The 21,342-nt window shown below is 40.9% G+C and overlaps 1 protein-coding gene across 1 annotated transcript in view; it reads right to left on the reverse strand.

The window, feature by feature from the left end:
- The window catches only part of SPHKAP (SPHK1 interactor, AKAP domain containing), a 408,888-nt gene that overhangs the window by 121,220 nt on the left and 266,326 nt on the right, over positions 1-21,342 (reverse strand). The window contains exon 4 of the mRNA XM_053711468.1: positions 13,446-13,505. Within this exon, the coding sequence (XP_053567443.1) occupies positions 13,446-13,505 (60 nt within the window). The remainder of the gene's footprint in view (positions 1-13,445; positions 13,506-21,342) is intronic.

Genomic DNA, 21,342 nt, shown 5'->3' on the forward strand with positions numbered 1-21,342 from the left:
ATAGATACTCTGATCCAGGCTAGAAAGCCGGTCACCATGAAGATTTGCCATAAGATATGGCGGAAATATCTTTGTTGGTGTGAATCCAAGGGTTACTCGTGGAGTAAGATTAGGATTCCCAGGATATTGTCTTTTCTCCAAGAAGGATTGGAGAAAGGTTTGTCAGATAGTTCCTTAAAGGGACAGATATCTGCTTTGTCTATCCTGTTACACAAGCGTCTGGCAGAAGTACCTGACGTTCAAGCGTTTGCACAGGCTTTAGTCAGAATTAAGCCTGTCTATAAACCTGTGGCTCCTCCATGGAGTCTTAATTTAGTTCTTTCAGTTCTTCAAGGGGTTCTGTTTGAACCTTTACATTCCATAGATATTAAGTTATTATCTTGGAAGGTTTTGTTTTTGGTAGCTATTTCTTCTGCTCGAAGAGTTTCAGAATTGTCTGCTTTGCAGTGTAATTCACCCTATCTGGTGTTCCATGCAGACTTTAAAGTTCTATTTAAAAGCAACTGAAGATTTCAGACAAACATCATCCTTGTTTGTTGTCTATTCTGGTAAGAGGAGAGGTCAGAAAGCGACTGCTACCTCTCTTTCCTTCTGGCTGAAAAGCATCATCCAATTCGCTTATGAGACTTCTGGACTGCAGCCTCCTGAACAAATTACAGCTCATTCCACCAGAGCTGTGGCTTCCACATGGGCTTTCAAGAATGAGGCTTCTGTTGAACAGATTTGTAAGGCAGCGACGTGGTCTTCACTTGCAAAGGTTTTGCAAGCAGTGGTGCCTTCCGTTTAGGTTACCTGACTTGTGCCCTCCCTTCATCCGTGTCCTAAAGCTTTGGTATTGGTATCCCACAAGTAAGGATGAATCCGTGGACTGGATACACCTTGTAAGAGAAAACAGAATTTATGCTTACCTGATAAATTACTTTCTCTTACGTATCCAGTCCACGGTCCGCCCTGGCATTTAAGTCAGGATAAAAAAAAATTCGTTTAAAACTACAGTCACCACTGCACCCTATGGTTTCTCCTTTTTCTCCTAACCATCAGTCGAATGACTGGGGGGGCGGAGCCTGAGGTGGAGCTATATGGACAGCTCTGCTGTGTGCTCTCTTTGCCACTTCCTGTAGGGAATGAGAATATCCCACAAGTAAGGATGAATCCGTGGACTGGATACACCGTAAGAGAAAGTCATTTATCCGGTAAGCATACATTTTGTTTTTAATTCTTAAATACATATTTCTGTACACCTATACCTACAAATTTATTCCTATAGATATATAAGTATAGATATGTATTTTACATGAACAGTAATATTTAGAAATATATATATATATATATATATATATATATATATATATATATATATATTTATATTTAATAAGAAAAAATACATTATTTTCTATGTGAAGAGCATAGGAATGTGAAATATGTGTTTTGCGCCTCACATTTCTGAATTTAGACCTTAACACGTTCAGCTTAGCACACTTGAAAATTTAGGTTTTTAAAGGCACTTTACTGAAATGTCCTATAATATAAAAGGCAAAGTGTGTTTGTCCAAAGCTGTCATGCACGAAGAGAGCAAAAGTGAGGGGTGAGAGAGAGCAAAAGAGAGGGGTGAGAGAGAGCAAAAATGAGGTGGGAGAGGGAGCAAAAGAGAGGTGGGAGAGAGAGCAAAACAGAGGGGGGAGAGAGTGCAAAAGAGGGGGAGGGAGAGAGCAAAATAGGGGGAGAGAGTGAGCAAAAGGGGGAGAGAGAGAGCAAAAGAGGGTGGAGAGAGAGCAAAAGGGGGGGAGAGAGACCAAAAAAAGGGGGGGGAGATCCTAAGGGGGGGAGAGATCAAAAGAGAGGGGTGGAAGAGAGAGATAAAAAGAGAGGGGGAGAGAGAGAGCAAAAAAGAGGTGGGAGAGAGAGCAAAAGAGAGGGGGGGGAGAGAAAGAGCAAAAGAGAGGGGGAGAGACAGAGAGAGCAAAAGAGAGGGGGAGAGACAGAGAGAGCAAAAGAGAGGGGGAGAGAGAGAGAGCAAAAGAGAGGGGGGAGAGAGAGAGCAAAAGAGAGGAGGGAGAGAGCAAACAAGAGCGGGGAGAGAGAGCAAAAGAGAGGGTGAGAGAGAGAAAGAGAAGGCGAGAGAGAGAAAGAGAGGGTGAGAGAGGGCGCAAAAGAGAGGGGATAGAGTGCAAAATAAAGGGGGAGAGAGAGAGAGAGCAAAAGAGAGGGGGAGAGAGAGCAAAAGAGAGGGGGGAGAGAGAGCAAAATAAAGGGGGAGAGAGAGCAACAGAGAGGGGGATAGAGCAAAATAGAAGGGCGAGAGAGCAACAGAGAGGGAGGATAGAGAGAGCGAGCAAAAGAGAGGATGAGAGATAGAGCGGGCAAAAGAGAGGGTGAGAGAGAGAGTGCAAAAGAGATTGGGGAGAGAGAGTGCAAAAGAGAGGGGAGAGAGAGCAAAAGAGAGGGGGAGAAAGAGCAAAAGAGAGGGGGGAGAGAGAGCAAAAGAGAATAGCCAATTAAAATTATATTGGCTATTCAAATCAGCCAATAGAAATTCAGTAGCTCTCATCCTATTGGCTGATTTGAATTTGAAGAATCAAATCAGCCAATAGGAATTCAAGGGACGCCATCTTTAATCGCGTACCTTGAATTCACTATTCAGTGTACGGCGGTGATCGTACAAAGAGGATCCTCCACGCTCCATGGCTCCTCGGTCACCTGTCTTCAGTTCCAGGGTCACGGTCTTCAGTTCCAGGGTCGCCAGTCTTCAGTTCCAGCGTCGCCGGTCTTCAGCTCCGCGGTCATCGTTCTTCAGCTCCACGGTCATCGGTCTTCAGCTCTGCGCTCCGCGCCGGATTGTTCCTGGAAGAAGAAAGAATAGGTCGCCGCCTGGAAGAAGACTTCACCGCATGGGACAGGACCTTCTCCACCGGAGTTCAGGAACAGTGAATACCAACCTGGGGGTTAGACTTAGGGTTTTTTTAAATTTTTTTTTTTTTTTTTAAATTTAGATTAGGGTGGGCAATTTGTAAAAGAGCTTTTAAGGGCAATGCCCAAACAAATGCTCTTTTCAGGGCAATGGGTAGCTTAGGTGTTTTAGTGTTACATTTTTTATTTGAGGGGGTTTGGTGGGTGGGGGGTTTTACTGTTAGGGGGGACATGTGTATCTTGCATGTAACAGATGTTTAACTTAGGGCAATGCCCTGCAAAAAGCCCTTTTAAGGGCTACTGGTATTTTAGCATTAAATTAGGTGGTGTTTTTATTTTGGGGGGCTTTCTTATTTTCATAGGGATTAGGTATAATTTTTTAAAATTTAATAATTTAGTTTTTTATTTTCTGTAATATTAGATATTTTTATTTTCTGTAATTGTAGCTTAAAGGGACAGTCTACAGTAGAATTTTAATTTTGACTAGACTGTCCTTTTAATTTATACTTAGTTTTTTTTTTTTAAAGTAATGTTAGTTTTTTTTATTTTAATAGTAACTTTAGTGTTTTGTAATTTAGGTAATTTGGGTTCATTTAGGGGGTGTTAGGTTAGGGGGCTTAGTAATTTAATTATTTATTTGCGTTGTGTGGGATGGGGGTTTAGGGGTTAATAGTTTTAATAGGTAGTTTGCGTTGTGGGCATTGGCAGTTTAGGGGTTAATAGATTTAATAGGTTTATTGCGTTGTAGGTTAATGGCGGATTAGGGGTTAATAGTTTTAGTAGGTAGTTTGCGATGTTGGGGTTGGCGGATTTAGGGGTTAATACTTTATTTTTAGTTGCGGTGTAGGTTTGATGGCGAATATATAGGGGTTAATACACTTTATTCGTTATTGCGGTGGGGAATCGAGGTTGACAGGTAGATAGATATTGCGCATGCGTTAGGTGTTTATTTTTGAAGGCAGTTTTGGGAGTTACGGTGCTCCCATACTCAGCGCAAGGCTTGCTGTGGCTGCCTTTGTGTGGCGAGGTGAAAATGGAGTAAAATGTCTCCATTTTAGCCACGTAAGTCTTTGTGCTGAATATTGGATGCGGGCGATGGGTGAAATATACGTGCCGTATTTATATGTGGCGCTGTATATTGGATACCAAAACCGCGTAAAAACCGGCATCACCAGCTTTTGCGGGTGACGCTGCATGTGTAATGGGACCCAGGAGTGTAGTTGCACAATAACAATAGTAACAACATATTGCAACCACCCATAGAGTTCTGCCAAAATACAAGTCTATCCCAAGGTTGGAAAATTGAATCATGCTATATTGAGCATAAAAGTCATAATGCTATTGTGCCAAATAATGATATATTCACTCAATGCTCCTAGGTTTAAATGTCTCACTCACCCAGGGCAGGTTGGTTGTTTTGTAATCCAGGCTAAAAGCTGTATTATCGGTACAGGAAAGGTTTTTTACCTCTCACTTTGCAAGACTCCTCCTAAGGATTAGAGGGCTAAGACTTTTCATTATGTGTATGAACACCTTCACTACACCCCAACTGGAATCTTACTGATAGTACCAATTCATCTGCTTTTCACATACAAAGTTAGATTTATTTCAATCTACAATAATCAATGGGAACACATAAGACCCATTCTTAAAAAGAACTGGCATCTATTGATGTTAGATGATAATATTAGAGAAGTAATTGGCGATTACCCATTGAATGATGACTGCCAGAAAATCTCCTAGTTTAAAAGACAAACTGGTAAGAAGTAGATATGTGAAAAATCTCTCCCTTACTGATTGGTTAAGGAAAAATAGGCTAGTTAATGGCAGTTTCCCATGTGGATTCTGTACCTGTTGTACATTTATAGATAAAAAGAAAAAAAATCCACATTACATAGTAAATAATATGATATTATGCACTTCATAAATTGCAGTAGTATAGGGGTGGTTTAGACTTGGCTGATACCTTATCAAGGCAACCTACAATTCAGAGCCAACAGAAGAGTGGAAGAATAGAGCTATGGGGCCCCTGTGGTTCAGCAAGGCAATGAGTGCATTGTGGTGTGTCAGTGTGGTGTGTCACCTGTGGACTGGATCACATACTCTCAGAAGAGCTATACAAAAACTGTAAAAAGGGACATGTCTGCACCATAAGCCAACAATATATTAATTTGCAACATTTTAAGGTTGCTGAGTTGCTGCTACATATTGTATTTGGTCAATATGTTGTGCGCTGTTTTGCCAGCTCAGTTTTCATACTAAATTGAATAACTATGATTTGCGGTTCAGATAAAATACCTATGAATTGCCCTTGATTAGTGACATGTTGATGTTAATAAAGTTAGTTGAGTATCTGGAAGTTGGAAATGAGTGTACAGAAAATTAGTTCTGTTTCAGAAAAAAAAAAAAATATTTAATTAGCAGTGGGACACTGAGGATGATTCATTCATATTTGTGTGTGACAAACAATGCTACTATTTAATCAGAGACTTGGCCATTATATTACCAGAGGCGTATAAGCCCATGTTCAGCTTTTTATAAAAGTAGATGTGGTTATCGCTATCAAGCTTTATTAGGCTTTCTGAATCTGTATTGTATTATAAAAAATGTTTATTCCTAATAGGCAGTTACAATTCATTTCTTCTGGCTTTGATTTCAGGTTGCGGTGCATGTAATTTCATTTGTATGATGGCAGTTATGTCACCAGAATGTACAGAGGAGATTTGTCTTAAGTCATCAATCTTTATACACTACATGAGCATTATCAGGAGGCACAGTAGTATAATATGGCATGATACAGCTTTATATTACATTGCAGGAAAAATACTCCTAATATTGAAAAATCTTATTGTAGGATCTGCAAAATGTAAAGTTAGGAAATAGTATATGTTATAAACAGCCATGTTGCAGATTGCAATTCCTTTGGAAATAATGGAGAACATTTGCACAATAGTAGTATTTTTTTTTTTTAATTGAGGTAGGAAATGCAAACATTACAGTTAAAATAAAAATGCAGAGCAATATGTACATATCATTATCATTTCATATACAGATAATAAAATTTAATAGAACTACAATTCTCAAGAAAGTTATATATTCACAAACTTAATGAACTTAAACATAATGCTCGTCTAGCTCTGCAAAAAAGTAAAATTATCCTACATTTTCTTTCTCCTGAAACTAAGTAGGGCCACTTATGGCCTGCCATGAATACCAGACAGCTAAGGCTACCACCCCCCACCCCCCTACAACCTCACCCCTGTTGTTTCTCAGTGGTTTGGGCTCCTCAGAGCAACCACAATCCCTGAAAGCTTTGGTTTGCTTGTCTTGTGAAAAGCTGGTGTATGACCAGGAAAACCCTCCTAGGCTTTCCGGGCCCCTGGAACTCCCGGTCGGCCGCCTCACCATGGACACCCGCCTAACCCCTCTCAGGCTGTCCAGGCTCCTGGAACTCCCGATCGGCCACAGGACAGCAGGACACCCGCTAACTTTACCCCTACTTGCTCCAGCAACCATGTGCCCCAGAGCTCCGCTCTGTTGGGGATTAGTAGCCCCTAGGGAGGACAAGAAGTGGGGAAATTACCAGAGGGGAGCTGCTTTGGGGGGGGGGTTTGGACACCCCTACCCCCATAACTTCAATGGGCTGTATCTCCGACCCCCAATAACGAATCATGCCGCTTTTTGAACTGCGGCATCTGTGGACCGAGAGCTTTCAAATAACACACTGGAAGTGCCACCGCTCCCCCGGGATCACCCCAAAACAGTCACCACTGTGTCCTGGGATTCTGTGGGACTATGGTTGCTATGAAGGCGCCGGTCAGTCTGGAAGGGCGGGAATGGCGGGAAAACTGTGGTATTGTCTCCCTGTTTTATCAAGATGTGTGTGTGTATACAAAATGTGTGTTTGTCCCAATAAAGGCAGTTCTTATTTCACCTGAATGCTAGTCTGTCTAGTCATTTAGGTGGGCTCCTGCTAGAATCACTTTCCTGGGCTACATAGCAGCCTGTTCCAGGCAAAGGAAGGACCCTCTGTCAGAGCTACTCAGTTGGAGTAGCTGGAGTCACTGGGACACTGAGTACTGGTGCTGTCGGGCATCAGGGGTGGCTACAGGCTGTGGTCACTTGCCAGCTACATAGCTGCAGTCAGCAGGGAGGAAGCAGGACCCGTTTGGCAAAGCTACCCTGTCGGGGTAGCCGGGGTATCCGTCACATTGGTTGGCAGTGGTGGGATCTGTTTCTTCCACATGATTCCTGCTGACAGAGAAGGGCAACAGTAGCTGGTAACTATGGAAGCCGAGTACCTAAGGAGAGTACAGGAGGCACTGACCCAGCTAGACGGTCCTGTTTCTAAACTGGACCAGCTGAGCTGCAGGAGCATTGTCCGCCGGCAACTATGGAGGGAGAGGCTTCAACAAGAAAAGGATTGTGATGGAAAGGTCCTCCCCACAGATGATGAGAGGTACTGGGTCCGGTGGGACTTGCGAGTGCTTTTCCTGAGAGAGCAGCCCATGGAGGAATGGCTATCGGAACTAGATAGACTGGTCCAGGCAGAGATGTGGGTGGAGGACGGCTACCGGGACCTCCGATGGCTCTCTATGCAAGCACTGCGATGGCTGGAGGATTGCTCCCCCACAGAGGGCTTTGGCAGCCCTGGGTTACTATTGGAAAAGTTAACAGAAGACCCAGAATTTGGGAGTGGGGCAAAACTGAGAGTAACGAACATTGGCCTCTCCCAAGAGCATCTGTTGGATCTCTCGGTACCCTGGCTGGTATCCGATATGGTATTGCTTATTGTCCAGGAATGGGAACTGGAAAAGGCATACAATAGGCTGCTAGACAGAGTTCTGTAGCATGCCACGGAGTCTGCATGGAGCTGTGGTGCAGCACTCTGGGAATCATGGAGGTTGGCCTCAGATGAGTGGCAACAGAGCATAAGAGATGACGAGCTGCTAGATACAGATCAGCAGCCTGGCCCCGAGCTTATAGACTTGAACAAGGGAGCCACCCCAGCAGAAGTGCTGGCAACAGGGCAGAGAGCCGCCGGCCTCTGCCCAGCATCTGTAACAGCTCCAGGAAACCAGGGAGAGGAGGAAGTCATCCTCTCTCCCCTTACAGAGAACCCCTTGAAGGGAGAGATGGATGTCGATAACTCTCCCCAGCAGCAGAACCCCTTCCTGGGAGAGGAGACAGTTGGTCTCTCTCCCCAGCGGCAGAGCCAGTAGCAGGGAGAGGAGACAGTCGGCCTCTCTCCCCAGCGGCAGAGCCATCCCCTGGGAGTGGAGGTAGTTGTCCTCCCTCCCCTTACAGAGAACCCCTTGCAGGGAGAGATGGATGTCGATAACTCTCCCCAGCAGCAGAACTCCTTCCTGGGAGAGGAAACAGTCAGTCTCTCTCCCCAGCGGCAGATCCATCCTTCGGGAGCGGAGGTAGTCGTCCTCGCTCCCCTTACAGAGAAGCCCTTGCAGGGAGAGACGGGTATCGATATCTCTCCCCAACGGCCGAATCCCTTTCTGGGAGAGGAGACAGTTGGTCTCTCTCCCCAGCGGCAGAACCCCGTACAGGGAGCAGAGACAGCCGGTCTCCCTCCCCAGCGGCAGCACAGTTTCCCATGGAGCGGAGGTAGCAGACCTCCCTCCCCAGTGGTAGATCTCCTTCTCGGGAGAAGAGACAGACGGTCTCTCCGATCAGTAGCTTGGCAGGGTCTCTACCCTTTTCTTGTCCCGGAGTATTTCTCACCGGGGGCAGGCATTGCATTAGGCAAGGAGGATAAAAGCTTATACAGTTGGTGCCACATGTTTGGGCACCCGAGCTTTGCCTGCCCCAACAAGAAGCAACCTCCCCCTCTGGTCTGCAGTGGGAATACAGTTGGGAAACCGGCACTAGCTTTGTTTGTGGGTGGGTCAGCCGATACTAAACAGAGTGTCACAGAGAGAGGCAGTGTGGCCATGGAACTTAAGGACACTGGAACTTGTGGGACAGCAGTTGTTTGGGAGTTGACCTTAGCAAACTTGTTTGGGACTTTGCCTTACGTGGTTATCCCTGCGCCCAAGGGTATAAATGCCAGCAGGAACCACCCAGGATGCCCCAAGCTCAGGAGAGATGGGATAACCTCTCCCAGCAACCAAGAAGTGGAGGGCCACCATCAGACAGCCCCAGGCCAACCCGTTAAGGGTCTAACCGGGTCTGCCGAACTGGAGGGGGGGATATCACGGATACCAGACAGCTAAGGCTACCCCCCCACCCCCTACAACCTCACCCCTGTTGTTTCTCAGTGGAAGCTTTGGTTTGCTTGTCTTGTGAAAAGCTGGTGTATGACCAGGAAAACCCTCCTAGGCTGGCCAGGCCCCTGGAACTCCCGTTCGGCCACCCCACCACGGACACCCGCCTAACCCCTCTCAGGCTGTCCGGGCTCCTGGAACTCCCGGTCAGCCACAGGACAGCAGGACACCCGCTAAGTTTACCCCTGGTCGCTCCAGCAACCATGTGCCCCAGAGCTCCGCTCTGTTGGGGATTAGTAGCCCCTAGGGAGGACAAGAGGTGGGGGAATTACCGGAGGGGAGCTGCTTTGGGAACCAGGGGTTTTGGACACCCTTACCCCCATAACTTCAACGGGCTGTATCTCCGGTCCCCAATAACGAATCACGATGCTTTTTGGACTGCGGCATCTGGGGACAGAGAGCTTTCAAATAACACACTGGAAGTGCCGCCGCTCCCCCGGGATCACCCCAAAACAGTCACCACAGTGTCCTGGGATTCTGTGGGACTATGGTTGCTATGGAGGCGCCGGTCAGTCTAGAGGGGCGGGAATGGCGGGAAAACTTTGGCATTGTCTCCCTGTTTTATCAAGATGTGTGTGTGTATAAAAGATGTGTGTCTGTCCCAATGAAGGCAGTTCTTATTTCACCTGAATGCTAGTCTGTCTAGTCATTTAGGTGGGCTCCTGCTAGAATCACTTTCCTGGGCTACATAGCAGACTGTTCCAGGCAAAGGAAGGACCCTCTGGCAGAGCTACCCAGTCATTAGAGGATCATTACTCTCTATCGTGTCCGCACATATTGCTTGACACGTATGGTATCTTATATCTGTTCCCCTTTCCAGCACTCACTATACACTCATTCATTCCATTACAGACAAGCTAGATAACCATATCATCTTGGATATAAATGTCCGCACTCTCCGCATGACAAGTTTTTAAGCCTCACTAGCGTCCATATGTTTATATTCTAACACACACTCTGTGGTTATGTACACTAAATTGTATATCACCTCCAGCCAGAAAAGGAGTTAAATCATTATTTTATACACATTGCTTGACACATATAATATCTTAAAATGTATCCCCTTTTTTTAATTGGCAATTGGAATATACACAATAATTTCAGTATCAAGCATGCCAGATAAACGCCAGATAATCGTATCACTTAAATTTGACCGTATCAGCACAATTCGCATGACCGGTTTAAAATCTCACTAGCACTCGTTTTAGATATAGTGTAACACTCACACACGTTCAAATTGATATTCCATTAGCCCCGCCCACCGACACCTTTCGTCACTGTTACGTGACTTTGTCAGGGCATATCAAAGTAGTCTAGCTGCAGACTGGAACTCCACTATAGACAGGAAACATGTGACCTCCACTGACTATAGACAGGAAACATGTGACCTCCACTTAAAGCTTTTTTTTTTTAATCAACTTTAATGTAACAAACAACCTACAGACAATCATTCTGAAAACAAAACATTTTGCAGCTTTCTTGTTCTTCTTAATGTTCACTCACAGTGGTTTATGCTGATTGTCATTTATAAGGTAACCACTGAGAGTGCACATTAAGAAGAACAAGAAAGCTGCAAAATGTTTCGTTTTCAGAATGATTGTCTATAGGTTGTTTGTTACATTAAAGTTGATTAAAAAAAAAAAAAAAAGCTTTGAGTGGAGGTCACATGTTTCCTGTCTAGAGTGGAGCTCCAGTCTGCAGCTAGACCCTTCTCGGGCATATGGGCAGCTCAGTCGAATTCTCTCCTTTTATTTGTATTGGTCGTTATGGTAACCAATTCGATTACGGAAGTGTTAACCGTATTGGCATGTGCGGCTCACACTGTATAGGTAACAGTTTCATATTTAAGGATTCTCTAGCGTATCAAAACGAGATGATATGTATAGATCTATTTATACCCACTTATATATTCTGCTTTATATATATATATATATATATATATATATATATATATATATATATAACACACAGAGAAAACCCAGCACTCACTTACAAGCTCTCAGCTAAGATTTAAAAGCAAAAATGGAAAGGTTAGTCACCGCATCTGGCCAAATGGGACAAGCTCAGGTACCACGTCAAGGTCCTCTCCAATACCTGAGACCCTAAAACAGCCACACAATGCAAGCTTTCAAATCCAAACAAACTGAAAACAAAAAAAGGGTGCACAGGAATATGTAATCACCCTAGACATATACAAAACACGGAAGGGAACTGCACTCTCATACCGGACCGGGTACACATCCTATGACCCTGCAACATGCTCAGCCCTGGGTGCCACTGGCACTCACAGGAAGCTGTGCTATCCCCAGAGCCACAAGCAGTTAACCCCAGACAGGTCTGGGTGCAAGAACCATAGGGAAAATTACAAAACAAATTAATACAACACACAGAGAAAACCCAGCACTCACTTACAAGCTCTCAGCTAAGATTTAAAAGCAAAAATGGAAAGGTTAGTCACCGCATCTGGCCAAATGGGACAAGCTCAGGTACCACGTCAAGGTCCTCTCCAATACCTGAGACCCTAAAACAGCCACACAATGCAAGCTTTCATTGTTTGGATTTGAAAGCTTGCATTGTGTGGCTGTTTTAGGGTCTCAGGTATTGGAAAGGACCTTGACGAGGTACCTGGGCTTGTCCCATTTGGCCAGATGCTGTAACTAACCTTTCCATTTTTGCTTTTAAATCTTAGCTGAGAGCTTGTAAGTGAGTGCTGGGTTTTCTCTGTGTGTTGTATTAATTTGTTTTGTAATTTTCCCTATGGTTCTTGCACCCAGACCTGTCTGGGGTTAACTGCTTGTGGCTCTGGGGATAGCACAGCTTCCTGTGAGTGCCAGTGGCACCCAGGGCTGAGCATGTTGCAGGGTCATAGGATGTGTACCCGGTCCGGTATGAGAGTGCAGTTCCCTTCCGTGTTTTGTATATATATATATATATATATATATATATATATATATATATATATATACCTCATATGTTTTAAGATCTAATGGTATGACCAACTATGTTCCATACGTATCGCTTTGTCTAGATTATTCGTTATTAATAGTTATTAAACGTACAAATTCTCATGATCATAACAACTAGCTACCCCCTATGATATATAGTGGATCTTCCTATGAGTTCCATAGCTCTCTATTTTAATATGTATGTTTTTAATATTCTGTGGTGGATCTATTACTGAGGAATATGTAAAGTGGCAGTGATATATCCACTTACAAACAGATCCTCTATAAGTCTTGTATTGTTCATTTTCTTGCATACATGTTAATAAAGTGTTGTTCTTTACAAATTAAATTAATGTGATTAAAATAAACAGATCTGATAAACTTCTTCTTTTCTGCTGGAAAACCTTACCAATAGCAAAATAAGAACATAAGTTCCTATTATAAAAAATGAGCAACTAAATTTCACAGGAAGCTTCTGTATGGTTTAATGAGAATTTTTTTTGCCTAAAAAAATCAGCATGTACAGTATCTCTTAAAACCCCCATGTTTATGCAGTAATTAATTAAACATACATTCCCATGAAATTCTCCTTAAAGGGACATGAAACCATTTTTTCTTTCATGATTTATGTAGAACATACAATTTTTAGCAACTTTCCAGTTTATTTCTATTTTCAAATTTGCTTAATTCTCTTGGTATCACTTGTTGAAGGAGCAGCAATGCCCTACTGGTTTCTAACTAAACACATGAGGTGAGTCAATGATGATATGCATATATTCAGCCACCAATCAGCACCTAGGTTCTTTGCTGCTCTTGAGCTTACCTAGGTAAACCTTTCAACAAAGGATAACAAGAGAAGAAAAATAAATAAATAATATAAGTAAATTGAGTTGTTTAAAATTGTATGCTCTGTCTGAATTATGAATGTTTATTTATGACTTTACTGTCCCTTTAAAAGGGTCAGTAAATGTTATTTTTTTAACATAACTGTGTAGTATGCACAATCAGAGATGCAACTTTTAAAAATGAACTGTTTTCTCTATATTGTGTTTATTCTTCATAGACCTATTGCCTGGCGCTGCATTTAAAAAAAATGTGTCACACATGGCTGTGGTGAAAGCACAACTCCCCCAATCACGCTGTTCACCTTAATGTAGCACACTGCAGAGCTAGATAAAGCTGATGGCTTATAAATTATGCACATACGGAACATGCTAAAACATTTTTTTACTGCCCCTTTAAAGAAGGCAACATTGACTGCAAGTCAGTGATTGGATAAAAACATCTGATGTGGCCCAGGACGTTACATATTTACCTTCTGTAAGTCTTCCTGACTTGGATCCTTATTGGTAACACTGAGATTTACAAAGCAAATCTGCAAGAGAAATAAGATAAAAAGGTTGAAAATGAAGTCAGATTAAGGTTATTTTTGTATGGGTATCAGTAGTGCATTTCAAATTTAAATAGAAGCATTGTTGCAATATACATTTAGTTATTACATATGGTCTGATAATTCTTTCTGTGCAAGTGAACTGTCAAATGAATATGGTTGTAGGTTGCGTTCACATGCATCTTTATGAATATGCACACACCAACTTCTAAACTGTGAATTAACCCCTGTTTGCCAGTAACACACACAAAGTAATTCCAGAAACATGCAAAACTACTTAAAGGGACACAGAATCCAATTTTTTTTCTTTCGTGAATCAGATAGAGCATGCCATTTTAAGCAACTTTCTAATTTACTCCTATTATCAATTTTTCTTCGTTCTCTTGCTATCTTTATTTGAAAAAGAAGGCATCTAAGCTTTTTTTCTTGGTTCAGAACTCTGGACAGCACTTTTTATTGGTGGATGAATTTATCCACCAATCAGCAAGGACAACCCAGGTTGTTCACCAAAAATGGGCCGGCATCTAAACTTACATTCTTGCATTTCAAATAAAGCTACCAAGAGAATAAAGAAAATTTGATAATAGGAGTAAATTAGAAAGTTACTTAAAATGTCATGCTCTATCTGAATCACGAAAGAAAACATTTGGGTTCAGTGTCCCTTTAACTCACTTAACCCCTTTACACGCACATGCGCACATTATCACTACAGCAGTAATTTAAATAAATACAAATATTAATGACTACCACAATACAGTGATGGATTTATACAAAAAACGTACAAAATGAAAAAGCATAAATGTGTAATAAGTTCTTCCACCAAAAAAAATGTTTTTTGTGAATTAAAACTAAATATTGGTTACCTATATGTTGTCCCTTTCTTTTCTGTAATAGGTATTTCTATACACAGTTCTTGTACTGTTTCTATACGCAGGTTTTGTATGAGAAGCGCCATTGTGTTATCCTCAAAAAGAAACAACGCTCAGTATTATATATTTTTTTCTTGCTGAATATATAGCAACAAAAGAGAGGTAGTCACGTATCTGAGCTCAATCAGCTCTGGATTTATGGCGCTTCATTTATTAAAAGAACCTCAGTGGTAAACCAGGAACTCTTCTTATGAAGCCTTTTAATATAATAAAAAAAGTTTACAATATACGCATCATTTATGAAAAGAATCAGGTGTTTATGTTTTGTGTTTCCTTAATCGCTGAACCACAGTGTTTTTACTTAAAGGGAAAGTAAAGTCAAAATTAACCTTTCATGATGCAGATAGAACACACAATTTTAAACATCTTTCCAATTAACTTATATTATATAAATTTGCACACTCTTTTTATATACACACTTCCTGAGGCTGAGACTGAGCACGTGCAGGATTCACAAGATATATGTATATGCATTTTCTGATTGGCTGATGGGTGTCACATGATGCATTAGGAAGGAAACTGGAACTTTGACATTTGTCAGAAAAAATATATATTACTCCCTTCAAATTCATACTAAGGGGCATATTTATCAAGCTCTGCCCCGTGTTTCTGGCGAGCCTGAAACAGAAGTTTTGAAGTAGCGGTCTAAAGACCGCTACTCCATAACCTGTCCACCTGCTCTGAGACAGCAGACAGAAATTGCCAGAAATCAACCCGATTGAATACGATCGGGTTCATTGACACCTCCTGCTAGCGCAAATCTGCAGGGGGCGATATTGCACCAGCAGTTCACAAGAACTGCTGGTGCAATGATAAATGCCAAGAGCGTATGCTGTTGGCATTTATCGATATGCAGCGGACATGATACGCAATATCGGATCATGTCCGCTCGCACAATCATAAATAGGCCAATCGGAATTAAGGTAGGAAAAATCCTATTGGCTGATGCAATCAGCCAACAGATTGAAGTTCAATCCGATTGGCTGATCCAATCAGCCAATAGGATTGAGCTTGCATTATATTGGATGTTCCAATCAGCCAATAGAATGTGAGATCAATCCTATTGGCTGATTGCATCAGCCAATAGGATTTTTCCTACCTTAAAGGATTACTTTCTTTTATAATTTTTAAGCTAAACAACTAACATATTAAAGTTAATAAACATTGATTAAAACCTACTGACCTATATTTTCTCCAAAACGAAGTTTCATAACGTTCTAAAAGTTATATCTTTTATTCGCCGATGATGTCACGTTATCCTGCCCACTATTTTCAGCACTGCATGTTCAAAATACTTAAACCAATAACTTTGTGTTTAAAGCGCCATTTTGAAACCTAGGTATTGTAAACGGATTGGTACAGAGCAAAGGATACCCACGGAGTGGGTTTGGAAAACAATAAAATTTGCAGACAAGATTTCTGATATACGGTAGAGATATGTTAATGAAATGCTATTGATAAAAAGTGTATTTGGGGTAGTTAGTTAGTAACATGCATAGAAAATATTTACTTACAGTGGCCCTTTAATTGCGATTGGCTGATAGGATTCTATCAGCCAATCGCAATTCAAGGGACGCCATCTTGGATGACGTCACTTAAGGGACCAGTTATTCAGTCGTTGGCCGTCGGATGAAGAGGATGCTCTGCGTTGGATGCCTTGAAGATGGACCCGCTCCGGATGGATGAAGATAGAAGATGCCGTCTGGATGAAGCCTTCTGCCGGTCTGGATGTCCTCTTCTGGCCGGATAGGATGAAGACTTCGGACCCTCTGGAGGACCACTTGTGCCCGCCTGGGTGAAGACGGCTCAAGGTAAGGTGATCTTCAAGGGGGTAGTGTTAGTTTTTTTTAAGGCGGGATTGGGTGGGTTTTAGAGTAGGGTTGGCTGTGTGGGTGGTGGGTTTTAATGTTGGGGGGGTATTGTATTTTTTTTACAGGTGAAAGAGCTGATTACTTTGGGGCAATGCCCCGCAAAAGGCCCTTTTAAGGGCTATTTGTAATTTAGTATAGGGTAGGGAATTTTATTATTTTGTGGGGCTTTTTATTTTATTAGGGGGATTAGAGTAGGTGTAATTAGTTTAAAATTCTTGTAATTCTTTTTTTTTTAATGTAATTTAGTGTTGCCTGTAAAATAAATATAAATCCTAAGCTAGCTATATTGTAACTATTAGTTATATTGTAGCTAGCTTAGGGTTTATTTTATAGGTAAGTATTTAGTTTTAAATAGGATTAATTTATTTAATTATGGTAAATTTATTTCGTTTAATTTAAATTATATTTAAGTTAGGGGGGGGTTAGACTTAGGTTTAGAATTAGGTTTAGGGGTTAATAAATTTAATATAGTAGCGGCGACGTTGGAGTCGGAAGATTAGGGGTTAATTAATGTAGGTAGGGGACGGCAGATTTGGGGTTAATAAAATTTAACTAGTGTTTGCGAGGCGGGAGTGCGGCGGTTTAGGGGTTAATATATTTATTAAAGTGGCGGCGATGTCCGGTCGGCAGATTAGGGGTTAAACATTTTAGTTAAGTGTTTCCGATGTGGTGGTGGGGGGGCTTGGTTTAGGGGCTAATAGGTAGTTTATGGATGTTAGTGTACTTTTTAGCATTTTAGTTAAGAGCTTTATGTTCCAGCGTTAGCCCATAAAACTCTTAACTACTGACTTTTAAATGCGATATGAGTCTTGACAGGAGAGGCTGTACCGCTCACTTCTTCCAAGACTCGTAATACCGGCGTTAGGCAAATCCCATTATAAAGATAGGATACACAACTGACGTAAGGGGATTTGCGGTATGCTCGAGTCGCGGAAGAAAAGTGAGCGGTACACCTGTACCTGTCAGACTCGTAATACCAGCGGTCGTTAAAAAGCAGAGTTGGGACCTCTCAACGCTGCTTTTTGAGGCTAACGCAAGACTCGTAATCTAGCAGTTGATGAGAAGAGTTCCTGGTTTCTTATTGAGGTTCTTTTGATCAATAGAGCACTGTAGATCCAGAGCTGATTAAGCTCTGATACATTTGAGTAGATCTCTTTTGTTGCTATATATTCAGCATAAAAACGGAATAACTCTATGGCTAGTTTCTTCTCTTTTTGAAGTAAAAACCCATTTGAGGTCATCAACACAAACAGGGACTGTGTATAGAAACACCTATTACGAAAAACAAGGGACAAACATAGGTATCCATTATTTAGTTTTAATTTACAACTTTTTTTGTGGAAGAACATCTTTTTGGTTTTACAGCAGTGATTTAACCCACTGATATCATCTAACATATAAGCATCTGTGATTTAACCCCATTATCGCCAATTACACAATTAAAACCCTGATTTCCTAAAACATACAGGCAACTGTAAACCTATGGCTGACAACTTACTTTTATTAGTAAACTGTGCACATTCTTTATATATGCACACTTTCTGAGGCCCCAGCTCCTACTAAGCATGATTAAGAGGTCATAGTGTATATGTATATAAGGCCTGTGGCCGATGGCTGTCACATGATACAGGGGCTGGCAATTTGCATAAAAAAATCTACTGCTTATTTAACAAAATAGAGAACGCGTTATTGAATTTTATTTTTATTATGAAACTATTGATTTTGCAATTCAACTTTATTTAATGGTTCTTTAACATATAAACTACTGGTTTAACTCATTGGTACAAATACATGAAAATTATTCAACTATCTGATTTGCTGGAAATGTGAGCTATCATGTGGTTAAATCACTGCTTTAGAACAAACTTAAGGCAGGGATTTCATCTCTTGATTTTTGTTCTACAAACTATAGTTACCTAATATTGCACAGAAACTATAAGCAAATGGCTTGCTAGCCAGGATTAATTAACCAATCAGCAATCAGAATAAGAGTTATTCTGTATCGACCAAGACCTACGCACAATAAGAAGAAAATGTGGGACCTTATATTTCTTTAGTCAGACTGGAAAAGGCCGACAAAAGTAATTAATGCAACGAGGAGTAAAGAAGGAATTATTTAATATACCAGGTGTTGTAGTAGTCTTTTTTACGCTAGTGAATCTCTTAGGTGTTAGGGGTGTGCCATGGGTGTGATGGTTCTTTAGGTACTAATGATGTAAATTATGTGCTAGGGGTTCTTAAAATTATAGGGTTTTTGTGCTAGGGTGGTTGTAGGGGGTTTGAGTGCTGTAGGTAGTTCATGGAAGGGAACTTTTTGTACTAGGACAGTTTTTTTGTTCTTGGAGCTAATGTAAGGGGTCCCTTCATGTGACCAGGGCCATGTACAGAGTCAATGAAGATGATGAAGGTCACAGAATTTTGTAATCTCAGTGGGTGTCTGGGTGGTAAGAGTGTAACTGCATGGGGAGCCTGATGGACATAGAGATAATATTGGTTGTGGATCTTGGCAGTAAGGGGCTTATTGTAACAGGGGTCCTGTTATGATTAGGGTTTGGTGCTATGGTTGTGTGACTGCTGCTATGCATCTACTGGTATTTTTTGGCTGCAGGATTTTGAACACATGCAAATCACTATTGTTCCTCATTCCAATCTAAATCATTGTATGCATCTTAGTTGCTTTGTATTTATTTTTCGTTTTATTCTAACAATTTCAATTAGTAAAACAGCTAAATTGTGTATATAACACAGAGACTTCTCATGGTCTTAAACATAGACAATATTTTTCATATATTCTATAGACACACCAACGGCAGTTTTAGAACTTACAATTATTGTTGATAACAAATTCAAACTAAAAGGTTTGTTGATTTCACCAACATATTTATTTAAATTTCACTTTCCCTCTTGCGTCTCTTTCTCTAATGTTTGACTTTTTTTCTGTTGAATTTAGTTGAACACAGACCATTTTACATACACCTTTATATTCCGTGGCTGATCTAGGGTCTAGGTTGCTGATATTTAATTTGCTTTGATGGGTGGAATAAGCTGTATATTAGGTATACTGAATAGTAACAGCAGCCAAAAAGCAGTGCTGAACACTGGGCTGTCTTGAAAGTTCAGGCCTGACATTAAAATGTACAAATTTAGAGTGATATATATATATATATTTATGTAGAAATATATATTTAAAAATAAAAAAAAAAAAATTTATTCTAAGTGAAGAACATAGGAATTTAAGTATTTCTATTTAAAAACATAAATAAGATTGTTTAAAAATGATATTGCATATTTTAAGATATTTGACTGTGAAGGACTCAATAGTGAATATTTGTCATATGTGTATATACTTTATGTGAAAAATATGTGTTTATCTGTATGTATGTGTGCACATATAAACACATAAATACATATGTATACACATATATAAGCATGTAAACACATGTATACATACACACATACAAATATTTATATAAACACACACACAATATATATTATACATACACCTTTATATATGTACAATATCCACTTTTATCCCCTTTTTAATACATTTCTTTCAAAATTAAACACATTTTTATTAATATGCTTTACATGTGTTTTGTGAAGATTTTATTTTACACTCTCCGCCTGCTCTGATGAGGCGGACAGGAATCGTCGGAATTAAACCTGATGGAGTACGATCGGGTTGATTGACACCCCCTGCTGGCGGCCGATTGGCTGCTGGTGCAATGCTGAATACGGAGAGCGTATTGCTCTCCGCATTCAGCGATGTCTGTCGGACCTGATCCGCACTGTCGGATCAGGTCCGACAGACATTTGTTAAATAGGCCTCTTAGCCTTTACTTCAGGTCTCAGGCCACACTTATTCTTCTAGCACTATTTCGGCTTCACTTGAGTGCAACCCATATTTTCCGTTTGTAATATGAGCAATGTTTAGCGTGGTAGTGATATACATTGAAAGTATATGGCGTACTAAAGGAATATCGGCCATCTAAACCTTCTCTGGTAATTTAGTTTTACCATGGACCTGTAATATCCATTTGTGCACTCATTTTAGCACAGTCCATCGATATTGATATTGCACCTTGCGCTATCATTAGATATCCATTGTTATCTGGGACCTTGTTACTTTATATGAAATGCTTTACAGATGAAACATTTTTACTGTTCTGCACGTACATGTGTGCTGCCAGTTTTACAGAATGTGTCACGGCAATGCAGTGATGAAGAGGTTACTTATATAGTTCAACTGATCCATTTGCATTTTTTCTAAGATGTGCAGTTTTATTGTTCATTGAAAGCTCAGCTGTATGTCACCTCTCAGGCATGCTGCTCTATATTCTTCACGAGTCAATAATTATGTAAATGTTATTGTGTTTTTTGCGCACGTTTGTTTGAATAAAATGTTAAATTATTCCTCCCACACACAGACACACACACACACATACAAACACATACACAAACACACACACACACATACAAACACATACACAAATACACACATACACACACACACACATACAAACACATACACAAACATGCACACACATACACACACAGACATACACACACACACACACAAATACACACACATACACACACATACACAAACACACACACATAGACATACACACACACACAAATACACATACACACACACATACACAAACACATACAAACACATACACAAACACGCACACACATACACACACAAATACACACACACACACATACATACACACACACATACAAACACATACACAAACACGCACACACATACACACACACACAAATACACACACACACACACACACACACACACAGACACATACAAACACATACACAAACACGCACACACATACACACACACATAGATATACACACACACACAAATACACACACAAGGCAACATTTACACAGAGAACAACCTTACTTACATTTCCCACTGCCTACCTCAATATTATGTAAGTGTTAGTCCCCCAGCAGAGATGGTAGGTGGTATAGTCTTGTGCACATGTTGTTCAT

The sequence above is a fragment of the Bombina bombina genome, chromosome 4, assembly GCF_027579735.1.
Source record: "Bombina bombina isolate aBomBom1 chromosome 4, aBomBom1.pri, whole genome shotgun sequence".
Taxonomy (NCBI): domain Eukaryota; kingdom Metazoa; phylum Chordata; class Amphibia; order Anura; family Bombinatoridae; genus Bombina; species Bombina bombina.